At 40.1% G+C, this 23,386-nt stretch overlaps 1 protein-coding gene across 2 annotated transcripts in view; it reads right to left on the bottom strand.

Annotated features, from left to right (window-relative positions):
• Nucleotides 1-1,181: 1,181 nt before the first annotated feature.
• The window catches only part of EFNA5 (ephrin A5), a 294,865-nt gene continuing 272,660 nt past the window's right edge, over nt 1,182-23,386 (bottom strand). The window contains exons 3-5 of one of the 2 annotated variants that reach the window (XM_032156701.2): nt 11,944-12,009; nt 11,478-11,558; nt 1,182-5,641 (exon numbers count right to left, since the gene is read on the bottom strand). In XM_032156701.2, coding sequence (XP_032012592.1) covers nt 5,520-5,641; nt 11,478-11,558; nt 11,944-12,009 — 269 coding nt within the window. In that variant the 3' untranslated portion in view covers nt 1,182-5,519. The remainder of the gene's footprint in view (nt 5,642-11,477; nt 11,559-11,943; nt 12,010-23,386) is intronic. The other variant, XM_032156702.3, reaches the window with a different exon arrangement.

The following is a 23,386-nucleotide window of genomic DNA, read 5'->3' as shown; positions in this document are numbered from 1 at the left end:
AAAGTATTTGTCTCTCCTATTATTTAGATATAATATAAATGCTTGAATTTTATTTCTTCTCTATAAATCACTGTTATGTCAGGCTTACACGTAATGTCTGCCTTGTTGTAAGCTTTGGTTGTACAGACTGTAAACATTAACTTTATTTTGCACAGCACTGAGCACAATGTCATGATCACGTAAATGCTTTTGATGATGATGGTGAAGATGATAATGATAATGATAATGTAATGCTGTTCTGGTTTGAAAATGTCATGTAAGGAGTCCAGTACATATTTTTTAACGTGAGTTGTTTCTCATCCTATAAAGCTGTCATTCTTCATTAACAAAAAAGGTTACAGTAAGTTATAATTAGTGTTTAGTGCCCTGTCAAATAATTAAGTATAATAAAAAGCTTTCAATGAGTTTAATGTTAACATGGGGTAATTAAAGCCAAGTCTTGAAATACATTAGGTGTCTATTATGTCTGATATTTGATGTTTTTTTCTTCTACAGATGAAATTGTCAAATTGTGCTTATAGCAATGTCACCATCAAAGACAAAAACACACTCACATCACATAGATGTAAAATGGGCTTTGCAGTGCCCCAAAAGGGTAGAATTTAGAAAATCGAACAAATCTCTTATATAGCCCTGTTATTTACAGATAAGGAAACTGAGTCCCAAAGATATCGTGTGACTTGCCTAGGGTCACACAGTAGTAAGTTAATTCTTCCCTGATTGTGAGAATTGAGGCTTTGGGCAGTACTGAAGAGATTATTATTATTATTACCGTTAGTGTTTCTTTTCTTCTTCCAGTATATTTGCTGGCAAAATGCTTATTTGGTCTTTTTCTTGATGGGGTGAAAAAACTATGTGCAAAGTAAAAGCATATAATTTGTATTTGGCTCCTGTTGTATTTAACAGTCGTTTTAGGATGCAGGGCTTGTCATAATGCCTGTTTTAAGGCTCAAATACAGAGACAAGGCTGAAATCTCACTATTCTCTCATCAGAATAACTGGAATGCGCCCAGACACTTGGCCATTTCTAACTCTGCATTCTTTGAGCTTCCCAGGCCTTCTCTTGTGCATGTTGCATTATCTTTTCTGTCCACAAAGATTTTGAAAAATCAGCAGAGTACAAGTAGCCCCTGAAATAAAGGCGTCATTCAAGGAACAAAGAAGTAGAAGGAGGGATCCAATTAAAATGATGAAAATCTTTAATTTTTATTTAGGTATACTTGTACGGACACGTGTATATACAAATACAGATTGTATGGGTTTGTTTGTGTGTGGGTATTTTTTTTTTTTTTTACATTTTCTTTTACGTTTATATAATGTCAGCATTTCAAAACAGCACTCGATGAGTAAGTGCAAAGGAACTGCAAAGCAGGGCAGTACAAGCACAGGACCACACGGAGCTGGACTTCACACCCAGACGCACACACAATGAGTGGCTTCAATGGGGTGTCAAGAGTAAGCATGGAAAGCGGATTTTGACTCATGGGTAACCTCCGACACGCCAGCATCTATTAAACTGTACAGACAATGGGAGCAAGCCCATTGTAGGGAGATTTGTCTCACATCCTAGCAGCCCTGGGGCCAATGCATGGGAAAAACTCAGTGATGCCAAACCAGAGACAGACCTGCCCATTCACGGCTCTGAGGGGAAATAAAACGTGGGAGGAAGGCAAGAGACACACAAAAAATAAACATACTAAGTAAAAGGGGGGTGGTGTAGGCAAACGGGGGTGTTGGTGGAGGTGGTTTTCAAACGAAAAGTCAGTGACCACAACTCTGAGAGCAATGAATGGAAAGGAGGAGTTGAAAACTGTTTTTCTAATTATTTGAAACTAATACAAATGGCTGCTGCCGTTGCTAAGGCACCGGAGAAAAACAGAGTCCCTGAAAATCCACAGGTACTGCGTGACTCTTCCTTTCACAACGACACAGAGAGGGAAACAGCCCCATTTAACCTTCCTACACTGATTGGTTTGCAACCATTTCCATGAGTGAGCTGCACATGATATTGATAAAGACTCTTCCTGGGAAAAAATAACACAGTCCATGAAAACAATCACAAACAGAAAACCAAACCAAACCAAAGTACAGAACTGTTTCTAAATTCCCTATCCTTTTCAAACCAACATGCTGGTGGAGAAGGGAGGGTGGGCCACAGGGCTCCAACATCGGACCTCGAAAACACTGAGGACAAAATATTGATCAAAAAAGTCATGTTGTTCCAGGTCCCAAGATGATGGAGTCATAAGATTGGGTGGGCAATGACCACACGAGTCCTGTATGGAGCAGTGTCTCAGCCACTTGTGACTCTTTTTTCAGCCACAGTACACATTGGATGTTTCAAAGCCTCAATGCATGTTTTGTATCCTGAAAGTCTATTGTTCTCACTTACAAAAGACATAAGAATCAAATTAATACTTTATTATCAAACACTATATACAACAGAGGTTGCTAATAATACAGAATTTAAAGAACGCAGTTTTTTTTTTTTTTTATGTTTTACTTTTCTTTCCTCTGCCACCCAAGAAAGTACAGTACAAAACAATAGTCTAAACTAACACGAACTGTTACCTGGTCTATTAAAGGATACACGGTATCCACTAAACAGACAGATCCTTATTTCCCTGCTTCATGTTGCAAAGCCCTTGGCAACCAGGGGCAAAGGTCACTGGGGTTTGACTAACTGGGGCTGAGTGGCAGCTATGACTGTCCTTCAGACTTTTGAGTTGTTTTTGAAATTAAAAGCTTCTAAAAGTTGCATCAACATCCTCCTAAGCCCCCAGAGGATTGTAACAACACCACAAAAGGCCACCAACACTTTTTAAACAAAATGAAAGCTGTCTGACACCAATCATCCTGAAAACTCCATGGCAAGTGCATTAGCTATGATTACATCACTTATAGGTAGAGAAGCTTACTTCTACTGGTGTGGATACTCTTGCTATTTTCTTTGTACTTAATTTGCAGTGGCAGAATGGTAAGTAAAGGGGTCTAATTTCACTGTGAAAAAAATGAAAGACAATGGCAGAGAGGGCCATGAGTAATTATTTCACCATTTGTTAGAGACAAACGCTAGGAAAACCACAGAAGTCACCATTTCTAAAATGCATTTAGCACTGCTAACGTAGTTATGACTAACTGGAATCATTACAGGATCATTTGAATTCCTTGTGGTTATAGAACATGCTGTATTATTTTGGTTCTATTGATCCATTTTAGAAAGTATCTTTCTCCCCCTACCCAAATCCCACTGGACCAACAAGCCTGTAACTATTAATTTAAAAAAAAAACTATTTCTGGATATTACTGAGAGTACTGCATATATAAATAGTTAAAGGAAAAAGGAATTGAATGCCATGAACTTTTGTTTCGGTGAAATGGTGGCTGCCTTCTGTGATAAGACTCTGCCACTCCAGAGGAGTTCCTTATGTCAGAGGGGAATAGGATTGATTGTATCTGTGAGGCTGGCAACCCCACACACATGGTTCCATGTGAGAACAGATTCGGCAGTGACATCCACTCTAAATGGATCAGGTAAACCCAGATTACATTTCAACATGTGTACAACTCTCCAGAGTGCAATATGTTTACAGCTGCCTTTCATTCACATACTTTCCTAATTCAGAACTACTCACAATTCTAAGCAAATTCCCATTCACGAAGTCTGTCCATAATGAGACCTCTTTTTTTTTTAACATACACATCTTAAAAAACAAATATATAAAAAATTCTTATTTTGCTGGAATGCTTTCAATTTTTCACATTTTACATGATCATCACATTTATTTCTTATTTTGAAAGGCATGGTTTCTGTTGACATGTCGTGCAAAGCCAAAAAAAAAAAAATAGGCTGGATTGCTTTTCCATTGGTCTAACACTTTTCCTTGTCTAGGCTTCGGATTTTAAAGTTCATGACAGCCCCACCACCAGTAGAAACCCCAAGGCTTGCATTTCCTGGTAATCGACTGGAAACGTCCCCTGTTGGCCATGCTAAGATTCCTTCAACAGGGTCATCCTGCATTTATTCTCCTTCTGCCCCACCCCCACAACGAAACAAGATAGCCCCCATATTTCTAAATGTATCAAGGGATACCACTTTTTCTCACAAGTTTAAATAGGACAAGCATATATACTCACTCTCAGCATAAAGTATATCTAAATAATGTATTTTCTATTCTAGTGGATTTTTAAAAAAATATTTTGTTAAAGTCTTTGGGACTCCATCTTGTTTATCTCCCACAGATAAACACATGTTCCCCCTACGCTTTAGGCTGTGTCAGAAAGGGAAAGGATATAAAATCAACACTTGAATTTTTTTACTCCAAACTTTGGAATTTTATTTCCAAATTTCCCTTTAGCCCTCCCAAGTAGTGCTGACTGACTCTCCTGGTGACAGGGGTTTGTGTCCGAGCCCCTGCAGTCATGGAGTGTGGAGCAAAACGTGGGTACTAGGGTGGGAGGCGGGGAAAGGCCACAGCACACTGGTGCTCCAGCAAAGCCAAATCATGTCTCCTCTGGCCACTGTGGTCCTCTCCTTGGTACATGTCATCCCCCAGAGGAGCATCCAAAGCTATTCCACTATGCACTCATCAACCCTGGCTTGTCAGCCTTGGGGAAGGTCACTTTATTCATAAAAATGCCTCTTTGAGTTTCTAAAAAAAAAAAAAAAAGTTGTAGCACCATGGTGATCTGTATTCAAAGAAAAAATATCTGGTGTGCACTGCCCAGTCACCAAAAAAATTAGAGGCACTCACACATCCACACCCCCAGCAAACCTGTAGTTTTCTCTGTTTTCACACCTGCTCTGTATCAGCATTCCACACCCAACCTGCCTCCTAGAAAAAAAAAAAAAGGCTTCTTTTAGAGAGCACAAGTTTTGCTGTCAAGAATGCTTTAAGACAGTCATATTAAAAAAAGAAAAAACAAAAAACCAGTGTCTCAACCTTTTAGAAGCCTGTTCATTTATGTACTCCTATAGGAAATGGTGTAATATCACATCTATTCTTAATACCTCCCCTCTGGACCTGACATGGTGACATGATGCCCTGCGCGATCATCTTACAGTTCTGAATGAGAAGGCATAAATATTGTATAGGAGAGCAAAACCCTCCCAGGCCTAGCCAGCGCTGGCTGCATCTGCCACTATTCTTCCTTGTCCATAGACCGCTGACACAGTGCGCTAACGGAGGTGAGTTCTTAGAGGAGAATGCACAGGAGCTGACGAACCACTGGTGTCACTATGACAATTTGGCATTTTCATCTGGAGTCCATTTAATTTGGGAGGGGTGAGAGAAGTCAAGGGCCAGGGCTGGAGGTGGGGTGGGGTGAGGGAGGCAGGAACGAGTTTAGGCCCCCAGCCCCAAGTTGTTGCTTAGAATTCAGGCTGAAAGAAAGAAAACAAAAATCTGACATCTGCCAAAACCCAATAACAAGTCCCTTCTTAGGATGAGCAGTTAGGTGGATCTCTGGTGTTCCAAGACCCTGATGTTTTCTGTGACAAGTGACGGGAGGAGACTGTGCTATAATGTCAAAAGCATCGCCAGGAGGAACAGTAGGATTGCCAAAAGGCGGCTGGGTATCCTTGGTGTTTGTGCCGCGTTCTCGCCGCGGGATGGCTCGGCTGACTCATGTACGGTGTCATCTGTTCAAATAGAAAGCACACATTCCAATGAGACTTCACATCCTTAATAACTCTCTTGCAGCAGCCTGCTGTTAACAGACCTCGCCACCCTCTGCAAAGTAGGGTAATGAACCTTGTGCCACCATTGACTTTCATGTCTGCATAATCACTCATTATTTACAGCAAACAAAGAAGAGGCAAAGAAAATTGGACTTTCTCAGCAATATTGATACTTTCTTTAAAAATTGAGGGGAAAAATTATGCATACACGGTAACCTTTGGCCCGTGAGCTGCTTTGGTTAGCCAGCAGTCAGACACGCCTTGCACAAATTTCAGATATCTGAATGTACCTTTGAAACCTAAGATGTCACAGGCAGGCAAGTGACATGTTGGTGGGGGTGGGGGAAGGGGTGGTTATGTTGGCACAGTAGTGGTTAACCAGAATGCGCTGCCCATTTCCCTTCTTTTAGCTGTTTCATAGGATTAGTGTTGAATGCCTGGTTGTTGGATGCCTAGACGAATTTTCAAACATGAAAAACTAAATGCCAAAACAGCAGCACTTTGGATAAACTATACATCATGCCTAGTAAACTTCAATAAACGTATGCCCACTAGTTTGCCTACAATTAGGTGTCAATTATGGTGCTATTCCTATTACAAACCCTGCATTTCTAAGATTAAATTGCTTAAACTTGACCATTTTTATTTTTATCGGGCTGAAGCGTGGCACATAAATTATCAGCGTGGATGCAAATTTTCCTCTAAATAAGATGGATTAAGTGAGTTAAGCTTCTTTTATTTAGCTATGAAGTGTTCTATGAGGCTGGCTCTGACTTTGGATAGCCTTCCTGATCTGCATGATTAACAGGCTTAACTTCGAAATGGGAACTCTGCAGCAATTAGTACCAAAGAGAGGTTGGAGGCTTTGCCTAGGAGCCATGCTCTGCTCCAGGGCTGCCTGTCTTCTTCTTTCCACCTGGCCTAACTTATGTTTTTATTTACTTTTAATTAAGTTAAATTAATTAATTTTATTTTTAGAGGTAAGTTCTTGCTCTGTTGCTCAGGCTGGAGTGCAGTGGCCCAATCATAGCTCACTATAGTCTTGAACTCCTGGGCTCAAGCAATCCTCCTGCCTCAACCTCCCGAGTAGCTGGGACTCCAGGTGTGAACCACGATGCCTGGCTAATTTAAAAAATTTTTAGAGAGACAGGGTTTTGCTTTGCTTCCCAGGCTAGTCTCAAACTCTTAGCCTCAACCAACATCCTTCCTTGGCCTCCCAAAGGATTGGGATTATAGACAGGAGCCACTATACCTAGCCACTTGTGCTTTTGGACTAAGGATTTCTGAATAACACATTTTGGGGGCCAAAAGTGAGCCCCTGTGCAAATTTTATCTCAGCATCAGGGTAGCTTCCTGCAGGTGTTCAGCAGTTGCCATCTGGGAATTGCTCAAGGGTCAGAGAGAATGGTAACAAGGCTCTAGTGGTTGTTCGCAATTATATTGACCTCAAAGGATAATCCCTAAATACCCCTGGATGACCCACCTCAAACCCCTTAATGGGTTAACTAACCATTATTTTAAACTCATTTATATTTTCCTATCACACGTCACAATAAGGGTGCTTTTACTTCACTGGGTAGAATCACACTCCCTAATATTTGTCCTAAAGTAACCACTTTTCAGATTCATAGGCTGACCCCTGCTTCAGATATGCTCGTTTGGGATGTTTTTGTCCATCACATCGATTCCCAATGGGAAAGGTCTTCTCAGTGTTGAGTCTCCTGCCCTGGAGTACTCTTATCATTTCAGCCTCCCCTTGAATAAAAGCTACTGCATCCCCTTGTCAAATTTGCTCCCCTTTCCTGGACCTTAGCGAATCTGCATGGAGTGATTTTAGCTTAGGAGACTAGAAAAGGTTAGGAAGCAAGATGGTAAGATAAATGGATGCAGAAAAAATATATATAAAGTCCTCCACAATGTGGCCAAATACCTTCAGATTCTTCTCTATTCTCTGCTCTTTTTCAGCCTTGCAAGTGTATTAATTAAATCTGTAGTTAACAGGAAGTAGAAGTAAAGGCCCCTAATAGCCCTGAAATTAAAATCCAAATCACTTTCTTAAGCGCACCAATATGTTGTCAATCAAAACAATGGAGCACTTCAGGCTTAATTGTGAAATAACCATAAACCCCAAGGATTCCAGAGTTCATTTCACAATATCACATATTTAAATACCTGAAATTGCATCAGCTATTGGATTCCTCTCCATCTTATTTTTACTAGCATATTACCCAATCCTTCTCCTTGTATAGTTTGCAAGTGTACTGTTAAAGGTACCCAGCTAGCACTTAGATCTTAGGTGTGAACTCCTTCATCCCCACCCTAGTCCCTTCTAGGTACTCAGTGAGGGCTATCCATCATTCCAGGTCCACTCAGCACAAGACACAGGGAATAGATCTTACAAGGTAATGGAGAGGAAGGCTTTTGTTTTTTATCTAAGTGAAGTATGAGGCTAAGTGTGCCTTTCAGTCCTTTAACCATACACAATCTTTGGAATTAACCTTTTATAAGCACCCAACGAATATATATCTTCCTGCCCCCTAAAAGGAAAATCAGTCCCATTAGGACATCAGGATCCTTCTCTTCTTCCTGCAACGTGCTGTTCCTCATTCAGGATTCCACAAAGCATCCTTCGATTAAAACAGGTTCTCAATGTTGGGAGATTCTACAGCCCCCAAAAGTGAAATGAGAAACTGGCTGTCATTTGGGTAAATCTGAGCAATTTCAGAATTCTAAGGAGGAATTCATAGGCAAAATCTATCCCAATGGAAACTACACTAAATATGAGAGGATTTCTAACGCTTGTAACATGGGCTTGGAAGAAGAAAGAAAATGTTCCTCTTCAGAAGTCAAATCAAGTTTTGCCTCCTGGCTACAGGATTCCACAACATGGGGGTTTCAATGGTTAACGGAGAGAACACTAGCGATATTTTGGAGCATGTTATGTGACATATGTCTGCCCTGAGATCATCCTGCATCCCTGATGATAGGAAACTGGCAGGCAGAGTGTGCAAGCAAACAAAAAAGACAAATACATTCCAAAGACAGGTGAATTAGTACACATCGCTGAGATCATGCAGTGGAATCCTTTCAGACTTGCTGGGTTCATAAAGACTGGGTCTACACCCAGAGCTGGGGAAAGATAAATACACTTTCACTCAGTGGCTCAACACAGTGGTGAAGAACTGCAAATCCAACTGGACTTTCTTTCTCTTCTTAGAGACAGAATCTTGCTCTGTTACCAGGATGGAGTGCAGTGGCATGATCATAGCTCACCGTAGCCTCGAACTCCTGGGCTTAAGCAATTCTCCCACTTCAGTCTCCCAAGTAGCTGAGGTTAAAGGCACACACACCACATTTTTTTTTTTTTTTTTGGTAAAGACAAGGTTTCAGTGTTGTCCAGGTTGGTCTCAAACTCTTAGCCTCAAGCAATCCACCTATCTCAGCCTCTCAAATTGCTGGGATTATAGGTGCGAGGCACAGTGCCTCACACCTATAAGAAACAAATTCTTTATTGTTTTCTTATTGCCAGGAATTGTGGCTCAACCTTGTCTCACTTTGTTAGTGAAGATGCTCACCAGCAAGCCCTTAAAATATAGCTCTGACTGACTCAAGGAGCTTTTCCTGCATGTACACCTACGCTCTACTCCCCAGCGCACGTATGCACACACTGAACTACAGTCTGCCAAACTTTTGCAAACTTCCAGCAGTTATATGTCCATCAATTTTGGGCCATTGTGCATTTTAAATGCTCAGTGAAAAAAAACCTTGTTTTCCCAAAGACAGTGGCATATGTTCATGTATGAAAGCATTTTCAGTATCTTGCATTGTATCGTTAGTGGAATTCAAAGGTAATTTTCCTAATGGCAGAACAGTCCTCCATGTGCCTCTTCATTACCAGAGAAAAATATGCAATCTGTTAGGTGTCTAAGCAGCCTCCTATGCTGTAGACAGGCAGTGGAGATTCCCTGGAAAAAAAAAAACCATGGGAAAGATATGCCTACATTCTGCACAATGTGTATCAAGAGATCATAATCCTGGGTAATTTTTGTTTAGAACATGCTGGTCATTCTTGTGGCTTCTTAACAAAGCCAAACGACTTAAGTCCTCTTTATGAACATACCTCTAACAATGGTAAGAGACCACTACTTTGATACTAATATTGGAATAGGAGTCAGAAGATCTGAGTATTAAACCTGGATCTATCTAAACAGCAATGTGGCATGGGTGAGTCTCCTCAGCCATAGAAGGAAGAGTGTAGACTCTGGGGTTGTTAAGGGAGATACTGAGTAACTTGCAGATCCTCTGATGGCCCAAGTCCCCGAGCTTGTGAGGACTCTGGTACCTTAAGAAGCCAAAGTCATGGCTTCAGATTTCCAGGACACAATTAAAATGTCTTCATGTCAGCATTCATTCCTTAAAACTTTCTAAAGCAGCTAACTGATCCCTGGGGAGCCGCTAAGACCTGGGAGAGCTCATTGTACACACCTCTCATTTGCGCTCTGGGTGAGATGCCTGCCTTAGAAAACAAGAATGCTTCAGGGAAAAAACTCTAACTCTTTCTGTCAGTTTTAACGGGAAAGCTATTGTATGTCCTGAGGCACCGCATTTACTCAGGGTAAGTTTCCCTAAGGCTCATTGACTATGCAGTCCTGGTTACAATATTGGAGGAAAAAGTGGACCTTAATGCCCGTTAGTTTCTACGACCATAAGGAAGATAAATTCTAAAAAAAAAAAAATTCTCCATTTACATAAGGGGGCTCAAATCTCTCCATGAAGAGGAAATAATTTTATTTCCCTTAAGCTTTGAGATGATCAAGGGAGATGGGTAAGGAAACCAGTGAAGATCTGGAGCAGGTAGGGGAGAAGAGGACACCACAGAGGAAGGGAACACACAGGGCCTCCAGGCACACCCCTCCATCAGCAGTTGGCAGAGGGCGACCACTCCTCTCAGTTAATCTAGTTTCATTAAATGGCCAGACTGAATTGATAACCGAATGGATATTTACAGGTTCTTATTATCCATAGTATGCGACAGACTAAATGCCTCAATGAGTGCTTTGGTAGGTTTTATTTTTCTTTAGTTATGGGAAACGTTAGGAGTGTGGAAGTCAATCGTAGAAAAGTTTCATTTATCCTTAAAACTTATTTTGCCTCGGTAATCAAGGATCACATTTGGTTCAACAGGCTACTGGTACATTTGTGGCAGCAAGAGATGTGTGAATCTGTGGTGGCAATGTGATTATACTTCTCCAGACCAATTACTATTGACAATAGTAAAAATATTTAAATAAAGTTCCTTAGGTCAGTTCAATGATGCATGTAAATTTCTAGAGAAAACTAAATATGTTGAATTAGTTTCTATTTTGTGCAATAGTCTTATTACTTTTATCTACAGATTTGGACATAAAAAATAAAATTTTATGAACATATACAAAGAAATGTTTTGTGTCTTATATGAAAACAGATCCTTTAATATTCACAGTGATTCGCCAGCACGCTCTGAGGATATGGTAAAAGGCAGTGAGACTTTAGCATTTCGATGGGGCTTCTATATTAGGATACTGCATTAGCTCAAACCCATTCCAAAAAAGAAAAGTTTTATTTTATCTAACATGCATTGCACAAAGATACTGGAGGAATGAGGTAGAATATAAGTCATATTAGCATCGCTAGCAATGAGCAAAAGCAGAACAACAACTACAACATGCAAACATGCAGAGAGGAAGAAAGGAAAAAAATACTGAAGCACCAGAGAAATAGATGCATTTGTTAAAAGAGATTCTCTAAGCATACTAACCTGCTGGTTCTAATGAATTTTCTACTTTGTCGTTAACATCGAAAACACGATCATGAACACCTATAGTTTTCATACAGCTATCTATAACAAAAATAGAGATAACAGCCAAATATGTTAGTGAAGACACCCTTAAACTCCCATTTCTTTTTTCTTTCTCTCCTTTTTTTCTTTTTTTTTATGTAGAGATTGTCTTACAATCAATGGCATGTTCCAAATGCCAATATTGTTCCCATTTGCTCTGCATATACAACAGTCTAAGAAACAACAAGTTAGCAACTGCTGTGTACTTAAAAGCATCATGAAGAATGAGAAAAAATATGATGAAAACTAAAATATGAATGTTGATATACAAAACAGATACCACACAAGATTTAACAGTAAAAAAAGTTTTACCGCCGTGAACCAGACCACACAATAAAGCATGCGCAGTGAAGCCACCCTCTGAAGCTCATTCTAGTGAACTTACTTGTCGGTCTCACAAAGACTTTGAGCTTTAGACAGGACCTTCTTCCATTATCTGGGATTGCAGAGGCTGTGGGTAACACAGAGAGAGAGCAGGAGAGAAAGAAGACAACAACATATTACTCTTCATTTTCACATACAAATGATGGATAATAAATTCTTTCCTGACTTGAACAACAGGAACTTTTTCTAATTCTTCCTCCAAATTAAAACAAACAGTACTTTTCAGGTCTCACCGCTATAGAAAGGCTACTTTCATATCCTGATTTTTCAATACAATAAAAGAATCATGCAAGAATGTGAGTAATCTGTGAAGAAATACTTTGGATTTTTATTTCAAAGTCTCTTCCATTTAACTTGATCTGTTATCAATTTTCTCTAAATCGAGGGGATAACGTGTAGGCCCTCCAGCTTTCACAGAGCCGCTCCTCCTCTGCTGCAGGAAAAGGGGCCCGACAGAGGCCCGAGGTGAAAGTGCCGGCAAAAACCAATAACAGAGAGCTACAAGGCAGACTTAAACGTGACCTATTTCTGCTGGGGAAAGCAGAGCTTTGTCCGTACTGAAAGCTTGTCTGTCAGTGCTTTTGCAGGTAATTCAATTAGAGGTTTTACCCAGAACTTGGCTCTGAATTCTATGTGACTAACCCAAGCCCGGTAACTTCCATCACGCTATTATAAGTACAATATGCTATTGAGAAAGTACTATGTTGCAATGGTACATGTATTTTTTTTTCAATTTGCCACAGAGAAGGATGGAATTAATAAAGTGGGCTTACCAAGACATGACAGCATGTTTTAAGTTATAAATCACTTGAGGAAGAAACTTTCTTCTCCTTTTCAAGATAATAAGACTGTAAACTTTCCCTATGGTTGAAAGATTATCTCTCGTCTGTACACACAGCAAAAAGTCAAAGGAATTTCCAAGGGCAGTAAGGCCCTTAACAGCCACATGTATTTACTAATGCATTCTAGAAATGACAAAAATTACAGAAACGAGCGTCGCATACTTTCTTCCCTATGTGTTTGCTTCAAGTAGTTTCTTTGTTCAGAAAAAGCAGATGAGATCAATCAAATCACACATGGCTTACAATTAGTTTGGCAATACCCAAAGTGACAAAGAGAGGGATCGGCACTTGGTGTGTCTTCTCCCTCCTTTATTTTTATTTTTAAATTATTCCTCACGGGGAGCCCAGAACACAAAAATGCTTCTTTTGCAGGTGAGAGGATTCAATATACAAACTTCCAAACAAATTTTACACAGTCTCCTTATGTAATTCTAGATCCAAGTAACCCTCCTGGAGGAGAACTTCTAAATATACCAACTAAATAATGTCAAGTAGTATAGGGCCCCCAGTGTCCTTATTCAACACCTGTTGAAAACTACTTTAATTTTCAAACAAAAGTATAGAGAAAAAGTGTTTTTGGTCCTCCCTATCTCCCCTGGTTGCTCTGACAAGCAGTTAAGAAGTGCTAACAGCTGGCTTTGCTGTAGGCTTTCATTAAATCATAGTCAGAAAAACTCCCTCTACTGACATTTACAGTAACAAGTGTGTTATTTAGGGCACAATATTTGCACTCTGTGGTTTGATCCAGGAAATGGTGTCCTTCCTGTGGACCTCAACTGCAAATGTGCATGTCACAAATACAGTACACATAGGTGACTCCAATTCATTAGGAAAACCACGGGTTCTTGAGGGAGTATATGTCTTATTCATGAGAGTTAGTGTGAAAAAAGTGACACATGGATGTTCACACTGCTGTTCTATGAATTTCTGAGCTGAGATGAACTCACTTGGAGCCTTGTGAACTTGATTTGCTACAAGCAAATAACTGACTTTACAGATGATACTGCTAGACAAACAGGCTGAAGACAGAATCAAATGCTTAATTGGTTTAAGGAGGAGCTTCTTGGATTTAGTACAAGTCTTTCAGATTTTTACTTAGGAGAAATAAATCCAGGACATGAAAATTATTGTAGGGCACATGGCAATAACGAAACAGCAAATGATACGCCATCCAGGAAAAACCTGGAGAGTTCTCTCATGAGCTCTCAAGGAGGGACATAGTCTTAGCTACTGGATGTGCTCCATACTTCTGTGAATTAAAAATATGAAATGCATTTGTATTTATATGACACACAAAATAAAAACCTCTCTTCCCTAACAACCTGCCCCATTACTTCCTCATCTTCTATCACCAGGAAATGTGACTGATGCCTTGTGATCCTGTTTGACTATTATACTCTAATCCTTAGAAAAATTTATGAACAAAGAATATTAGCATACAATGTGATATGTGAGTAGACAACAGAGATTGCATGCCATGGATTGACTCAATCATCACTGCATCACTGGCCTGAGCTCAGGGAGTAAACTCCTGACCCTTACAGCCAACCTAAGAAGTGTGCCTTACTAGGTCAGTATAACTTGGGTTTCTTATATAACACCTTGAAAAACAAACAAACACAAAATCCAAAAAGATGAAAACGTTTTCCATACAGTAGCAAAACTCCATTTTTTAAATGTAAGGTTTAATAAAGTGGAAGTGTGGCTTTCCTCTATGTTATGCTCAAGGTTCTATCACCCCACACTTCTTGGCTGATAAATGTAGGATGCCTTTATACCAACTGAAAAATACAGATAATTAATTATTAGTACTATTTGAAGATATAAGGTAATATAAAAGTGCATTACTAATTACAAGTAAAAGGCAGAGGACTGAGCACTAAACACAAAACATAACAGAGGAATTGAAACATATAATAGTCCCACTAATAAACTTATAAAGAAAATCTCAGAATCAATTTATGAGCAATAGATAGAGCTGAGGATGGAAATGAGGGAGTAAAATCTTAAAACATGCCTTGTTTTTGTCAGGAGGTAGGTAGTATTAATCCTTACGGCTCTAGAGATACATCACTTTGTTATGGCCAACTTTATCTTAGCTAAAAGTAAATATGTAAGTATTTTATACATAAATTATATACATAAATATATATATAAATTTATATACATAAATTATATACATAAATATATATATAAATTTATATACATAAATTATATTCACTATATGTAACTTCTTGTGCTGCTTTCCTTAGAAAATGAATAGTCGATGTTGAAAGTTGATAGCGAATAATTATAAAAATCCATTACATATTACTGCAGCTTCATCTATCATTTCAAATGCTTTTAAAATGCCTACTATGGGCTGGGTGCAGTGGCTCATGCCTGCAATCCCAACACTGTGGGAGGCCAAGGCGGATGGATCACTTAAGGCCAGGAGTTCGAGACCAGCCTGGCCAACTTGGCAAAACCCTCTCTCTACGAAAAATGCAAAAATTAGCTGGGCATGGTGGCACACGCTTGTAATCCCAGCTACTTGGGAGGCTAAGGCATGAGAATTGCTTGAGCCCAAGAGGTGGAGGTTGCAGTGAGCCAAGACTGAGCTATTGTACTCCAGCTTAGCAACAGAGCTAGACTCTGTATCAAAAATAAATAAAATAAAATGCCTACTGTGTATCAGCTTCTTTATTAGGTGCTGTGCATGCAAAGATATATAAGATTTCAAACTGTCCCTGCCCTTGTGTTGTGCTTCTTCAACCTGGGACAGAAATATGAACCACAGTTTAGTGTACCTGGAGGGATCCATGTGACAACTGAGGTTTACATGAAGAGCCAGCACAGCTCTGGGCAGGGAGCAAGAGTGTGTCCCAGACATGTTTATCAGAGGCTTCACAGGTCCTCCAGAAGCTAACCAGCAACTGGGACAGAAGATATTTTATCCTTAAATTTCCAAATCGAAGCTTTGGCAACCAAAAAGAGGCAGTGACTTGCAAACAGGTGAAAAAAAATCTAGATCTGAAATCTTCCTCTACAGATACATGGATTTTCTAACAGAATTTTTCAACTAAAATGAGAAATGTCTTAAACAGTTGCCACATAATCCAAATTCACATCCATTTACTCAGTTTACTGCTTAAAGTGTAAGTTGGAGTCAGGAAGTTGGGAGTAGTGATATGGGGACAATTAAAACAAGCACAACATCCCATTCCATTATCTTAATAGCAACTTTATAAATCAGTCCATAGAGTCCCTTGCCCTGAATGAGCTGCAAAGTACCAATCAAAACCTTTTAACACATAATGAAATACAAGCTGGAGACTCTCTGGTTCTCTGTGTTTAGAGTACCCTGCTAATAAGGCCATGAGGGCCCCTTACTTTTACTCTGTTCCATGACCTCAGACAGGGGCTCTAACTTGAGCCTTCCCAAAAATCTTGGTCTCCTGGGGCTCAGGTGAGCATGACTCAGCACTGAGCCAATTAGGTATAGAAAATGACGATATTCAGTGCCCCCAAATCAGTACTTCTAAAAGTTATATTTAGCAATGCAAATATATGTAACATTCACACCACAATTCACCGTAGGTCTACCATTCAGACATAGCAGAGAACACATCCCTTCGGGTACTGCCATCATGCTTGTGATGGGCAGCTTCTGACATGGCTCCCAGTGATCCCCACGTTCCTGTAGGCAGTCCTTTGTATAATCCCCTCCCCTTGAGAGGGGGCTGAACCTAGTAACTTGCTTCTAATGAGTAGAACATGGCAAAAGTGAGGGGATGTCATTCTGATTATGTTATGAAAGACTGTGCCTTACTTCTAGTGCACTCTCTGTTTTGTTCATGAAGCAAGGTACCATATTGTGAGATTTCCAATGGAGAGGACCATGTAGCAAGAAACTAACGGAGACTTCCAGCCAAGAGGTACAAGGAACTGATGTCATGGTTCAACAACCCACAAAGATCTGAATTGGCTAACAATCAGGTGAGTGAGCTGGAAAGTGAATCCTTCTCACTGAGCCTTGAGATGACCGTTGCCTCGGGAGAGACTCAAAGGATCCAGTAAGCTGCACCTGGATTCCTGGTCCACAGAAACTGTGGAATAATAGCCAGTAGTACCATGTGTTTAAACGGGCTTTACTTTTTCAGTATTTATTGTGAAAGGAATATTAATGCTTAATTCCACCTTCACCTGCCTAATTTGCATATTTGTGTTGTATGTTGAACTGCATGAACTGCATGAAAAACCTACAGGCAAGTCACTGCCTCTTTTTGGTTGCCAAAGCTTCGATTTGGAAATTTAAGGACAAAATATCTTCTGTCCCAGTTGCTGGTTAGCTTCTGGAGGACCTGTGAAGCCTCTGATAAACATGTCTGGGACACACTCTTGCTCCCTGCCCAGAGCTGTGCTGGCTCTTCATGTAAACCTCAGTTGTCACATGGATCCCTCCAGGTACACTAAATTTAGCCACAAAATTTGGGGGTAATTTCTTAATCAAGAGCTGATACAATGCTGCACACTAACAAATCTGTGTAATTAAAGGCTTAAAGCTGACTTCGGACTGAAGGTCTAAGACACTCCGGCATGTTCTGCTAATGGCCAGTATGCCCTTGCTCCCACAGAGCTGTGCACTCCTGATTCTGCTGCCATGCCTCAAAAACTGGATCCCTTACTAGTTTACATTTCAAGCTACTGTTACAAGTCCACTTAAAATATGCCTTGAAGAGAGGTAATTATAAGCTGCTGTTGAAGAAATACAACAAGACATATCAATTTAAATGTTCTCACTCCAGCATTTAAAAAGTGTTTTTCATTTTCCTTCCCATGCAACTTCGTTTGCTTTTGCTAATGCAGCCAACCTGTGCTGTTCTTTGCAATTAGCATGATGTCTCATTTTAACTCTAAATTGCTCGGTAAACCGAAATGAGTTGATACAAAATGTGAACATAAATCTTAAGGAGAATGCCTTTCTTCAAATAGGAGAAATAGAATGGAAAGGTGGTCTTTAAAAATACCTGAAATGAAAGGATTTTAAAATAAGTTAAAACTTTTCTTACTATCAAAAAACTCCTATTAGTTATCTTCTACACAGGCCATCAAGTTGAATACAAAGATTATGAGACTTCAAACAACTCAAAAGTTCCCTAATCATCAAGATAACAACCATTCTTCTTCATGAAGAACCAAAGTTTTACCAGAAAAGGAGAGAAATATATTTCTCTCACATTTTCAGGCCCAACACTGTACTCATTAGTCAACCTTAACATCTCTGCCTAACCTTATTCAGCTTCAAATCTTAATTCTGAAAGCCAAAATCCTCCTTTTCTGTGTCCCATGTCAAACTGGGTACTTTGGGAAGTTTTATTTTTAAGAATATTCAGCCGCTTTCTTCTTTTCAAAGAAATGAGTGTGTGGGGGAGCATTAAAAATGCAGTTTTCCATTATGCTTGCCACAGACAATATTTCTCAATTTGTGCAAGTCAAAAGAAAAGATAGGCTATTAGCTGTTAGCACGGCCCAGTTTTTTCCCCTGTAGGTTTTTCATGCAGTTCAACATACAACACAAATATGCAAATTAGGCAGGTGAAGGCGGAATTAAGCATTAATATTCCTTTCACAATAAATGCTGAAAAAGTAAAGCCCATTTAAACACATGGTACTACTGGAAATATCTCCTAGAATTTGATGAATCAATAAAATCCAGTTTGTGTACATGAGTGGAGTGGGGAAACAGAAGAAGTGGTGGGAACAGAATAGAGATTAACCAAAGCCATATGGACTTGGAAAATGGTTACCAGATCCACAGAAAACTTCTTAAAACAAAAGTTAGGCCTCTTCTTAGGGAAGAATACTAGAGCAACAATTTGCAACTGGCTATGTGCCCTTTTTTTAAAAGCATTTTCATATAAAGCATTTTCATGTAAAGAACAAAATCATGTGTTAATGATGAAATACATCTCACTCATTCTAACTTCTGGGATTTAAAAGTCATGCGTTTTAATGACTTGCTCATGGCCCCGGTATACCAAGCTTGCATCCATGGTGCCACCCCAGGAGCTACTAAATTTGCCAACACATTTGTTATCTTGCAGCCCACTGCATCTCAAGACTTAAATCATGGGCAGGTTAAGGTCAGAGCCCAAGATGTAAAATTTGGAAAGGAGGTCGCTAAGTAAAGATACAGGCCTTGGAGAAATTAAGAATATCATGTAAATATTAGAAACTTTGATATGACTCTGGGGATGTTTCTTTTAAAAACTAGAATAAGAAAAGGGATGTGTTTCCCACCACATAACAAGAGGGATAGAAAAACATATTCTGCAAGTTAAAACTTGGTTTTAACACCAGGGAACTGTAACAGGGAACAAATAATTACAGTAAACTTCAGGACAAGGGAGGTAAAATAAGTTCCAGCTGTGCAGCCGCACACAAAAGAGAAATGGGAAGCACCACCCACCCTACCCACTGTTTCCCTCCCCTCCCATCTCTCTGCCCCCTTAAGGCAAAGTTCTCACTGCTAATAACTAACCTGAGTATTATTTAAATTCCAGCAGGTAAGTCTCAGTAGATCAATTACTTTTTCTTAGCCACCTCAAGTAAATGGCTGAGGACAAGTTTCCACTCATTTCTAGGAATACTCCAATAGGACATTAACATGCTTTTTGTATATATTTATCTGAAGTATGAGCAAACTTATACATGTGTTTAAAAACTCAGTGACAACAAACTTTGTTTCTGCTGCTTATTGAAGAAGGGGATGATTTGTCTCATACAGTTTGATATCTATTTAGGTATGAGCCAAAAATAACGTGGATTTTGGAGAATGATTTTAAAATGTCCCCTTATAAAAAGCATTTCTAGTTCTTTCCCCCCCCCCCCCACCGAGACAGTGTCTCATTCCATCGCCCAGGCTGGAGTGCAGTGGTGCAATCTCAGCTCACTGCAACTTCCACCTACCGGGTTCAAGCGATTCTCCTGTCTCAGCCTCCTGAGTAGCTGGGATTACAAGGGCATGCCAGCATGCCTGGCTAATTTCTGTACTTTTAGTAGAAACCGGGTTTCACCATGTTGGCCAGGCTGGTCTTGAACTTCTGACCTCAAGTGATGCCCCTGACTCAGCCTTCCAAAGTGCTGAGATCACAGGTGTGAGCCACCATGCCCGGCCCATTTCTAGTTCTGCCTAAGGAAAATTTAAGACAGCTTTAAATAAATCTCACATTCTGAATGTAAACTTCACCTCTGTCAGTCATGTGAGTGGGGAAATCTAGTCCACACAGGCACAGAAAGCAAGATACTATTTAGATATCATTTGAATTGTCTAAGAAACTCCTTAACATGAAGAAATATAGCTCAGTTTCTTATTATATATTTTACTATTTTTAAAAATCAATGAACATCTTTGAACAGTTAAGAAAAAGTTTTCTATTATCAACTAGTGTTCTAACTATTCTCTGAGACCTGGCCTTGCCTAAGGCCACAAAATATTTAAGTGACTTTCTCAGGCTTTAAGGTCAGCCAGTTCTTTCTTTCTTGTTTGTGGTTATTTTGGTGAACCTACTGTACTGGAGAGGTATTATCTGACAAAACAAAACAAGACAAAACACCAACAAACCAGATAGGCAGAATTATTCACTTAGAAAACCTCTTCTTCAGATGGAAGCCCCATAATAACCATAATAACAACAAAAACAAAAACTTCAACAAAAGGCAGAATTCCTGGAATCCCACAAGAGGATCTATTTATATTATTTCTTCTCCACAGGCTCCTTTTGCCCCTCTGTGTGATACCCTATGAGGGTGGCTGTTAACTGTTAGGCAGCGAAAGCAAACCCACAAATCCCATTCCTCATTCGTATGATATTAACAGAAACAATGTCATTATCAGACAGCACTAATGTAGCATGACAGTAAATTACTAATAAATCATCAAGTTAATACAATTCAAAGAAGCTCCTAGAAGAAAGTTAATATTTCTGTGAGCCTTTGAAAACCCCTTTCATTACTATTCTCCTTGGTGAGAGTTCTTTTAAGAAACATGACTTAGCGGTTTGAGTGTATGCATGATTCTCTTTCTCCCTGGTTCATTCCTTTTTACTTATTTTGTGGTTTTGAGCCAGCTGCTTAACGTGCCTATGCCTCAGTTTTCTCATTAGCTTCGTCTTCTCTAAAACAAATTTTAAGTATGACCTGTTTTAGAGAGGCAGTACAATTTTATAATGCACTTAGAAACTCAGGTGATCCCTACAGATCTAGAATATTGTTTCACTGCTCTATAGATTGATAGCATCATCTCTGCACTTACTGGGGCCTCTGCATGGGGACATCCCTAAGCAGGGGGCACCCAGCTGAGGGCTTCTGAGATTGTGAGTTCTGAGTACAAATATGGAGGAGGAAGGACTCAAGTGTGGATAGTGGTGATTAAAAGTTACTTAGGAGTCATAAGAAAAACAAGGGTAATTAAGTGTGATCTTTTCTAGCCTAAATTTTAAAAACCGGATTCTACCATAGTTTGATTTGTTATTTTGTATGTGTTGGAGGGTGAGGGTGGTGATGAAGATATTTATGTGAGGATATACACTGAGGCTGAGAGAATTTAGAGAATTAGGGTGCTGGAAGATCCTGTTCCTTTTGAAAATATGTTAAGATCTCTGAGCTCTTTTTTCAATCCATGTTAAGAGTGTGAGCAGTGAGCATGCTATTAAGCTAGAGGGACAGTAGAACAAGGATGTAAATCCTGCAGACAGGAAACTAGGCTGGGTGTTGAGACTGCTTTTGCAACTGTATACCCAGACACGACAGTGATGACACTAAAGAAACCCAGCCCAGAGGTGGCTATAGATCCCGCACCATGCCCATACCAGTCCATGGATATTGTGCTGCTATAGATAAATGTTCTCATTCCACTCTTTAATTTTTTTTTTTTTTTTTTGTATACTATTTGGGTTAGCCTGGTGCAGTGCCTATAGTCCCAGCTACTAGGGAGGCTGAGGTAGGAGGATCACCTGAGCCCAGGATTGAGGCTGCAGTGAGCTATGATTGTGCCAGTGCACTCCAGCCCGGGCGACAGGGTGAGACCCTGCCTCTAATAAGAAAACAAAACAGGCTGGGCGTGGTGGCTCACGCCTGTAATCCCAACACTTTGGGAGGCCGAGGCAGGTGGATCACTAGGTCAGGAGTTCAACACCAGCCCGGCCAAGATGGTGAAATCCCATCTCTACTAAAAATACAAAAATTGGCGGGGCGTGGTGGCAGGCGCCTGTAATCCCAGCTACTCGGGAGGCTGAGGCAGAGGCAGAGAATTGTTTGAACCTGGGAGGCGAAGGTTGCAGTGAGCCAAGATCATGCCACCGCACTCTAGTCTGGGCGACAGAGGGAGACTCCATCTCAAAAAAAAAAAAAAAAAGGGTGGGGGTAATTATCTATTTTATTTACACAAATCAATGATTTCTTTGGTTGTATTTCTTAACCAGTAAGCCATGTTCCCCCCAGTGCCTATCATTTCTGGTGGTATTACAAGTATCTAGATAGAAATATCCATTCATTTAGGCTGCAGGCTCCAAATGGAATCCTAGAGGCCTGAACAAATTAACGTTCTCTCTGTAGAAGACGAAATTTTACCAAGGAGGGAGTCGTTCGGTACCAGGATTGTACATTTTGTTTCACACTCAAAATGCTTTCCTTGATAAGGCTTTTATGTTGATAGAGTGGAGAAAAGGAAAGCCAATCTCAGGGACTAAACTCCAGTTTACTCTGATTGTCTCTGAGACAGATTATCTCCAGAAAAGTTAATGGCTGTGCATTCCCATTCGTCATACCACAGAACAGCAGCCAGGGTTTCCTTTTCCATAATCTGGTCCCAACCTTATTCTCCTTTGTTTTGTTTGTTTGTTTTTTGAGACAGGGTCTCTCTCTGTGGCCCAGGCTGGAATGCAGGGGTGCAATCAGGGCTCTCTGCAGCCTCAACTTCCCAGGCTCCCTCTTTATCCTCCTACTCTTTTCCCTTCTTTGGCATACATTCATAGCTTGTACCAACAATATTCCCTCCTAGAATCTCCTGGAAAGTCCACCTTTTCTCATGTGACCTTTCCTTTGCCTCTCAGAATCCCTACTTTCTCTGGCCACTTGAGGTATGTCTCCATTTCTCCAACACAATAACCCTCTTCCAGGTTCCCACAGAGATCTGTTTCTGTCTCCTTACTAGCACTTAACCCATTCTATTTTGTTTTAGAACTCGTTAATACATCTTATCTCTGCTACTAGAGTTGCAAATACCCCCAAAGGCAGGAGCCATGCCAAGTTGTTGTGTTCTTGGGTTCTTGGTTCTGGGAAGTCTATTGCTTTGTTCCTAACAGGTGTTTAATAAAGATCTGAAGAATTATCGTAGGGATTTAAAAAAAAATCTGTCGAGGCCAGGCACAGTGGCTCACATCTATAATCCCAGCATTTGGGGAGGCTGAGACAGGAGGATTGCTTGAGCTCAAGAGTTTGAGAACAGCCTGGGCAACGTGGTGAGACCCTGTTTCTATATATAAAAAAAAATTTTTTTTAATTGGCCAGGTGTGGTGATGTGTACCTATGTTCCCAGCAACTCGGTAGGCTGAGGCAGGA

Source organism: Hylobates moloch, unplaced genomic scaffold, assembly GCF_009828535.3.
Source record: "Hylobates moloch isolate HMO894 unplaced genomic scaffold, HMol_V3 SCAFFOLD_6, whole genome shotgun sequence".
In the NCBI taxonomy this organism is placed as follows: domain Eukaryota; kingdom Metazoa; phylum Chordata; class Mammalia; order Primates; family Hylobatidae; genus Hylobates; species Hylobates moloch.
Note: the sequence above shows the minus strand (reverse complement) of the source record. Positions and strands in the feature narration are given on the sequence as shown.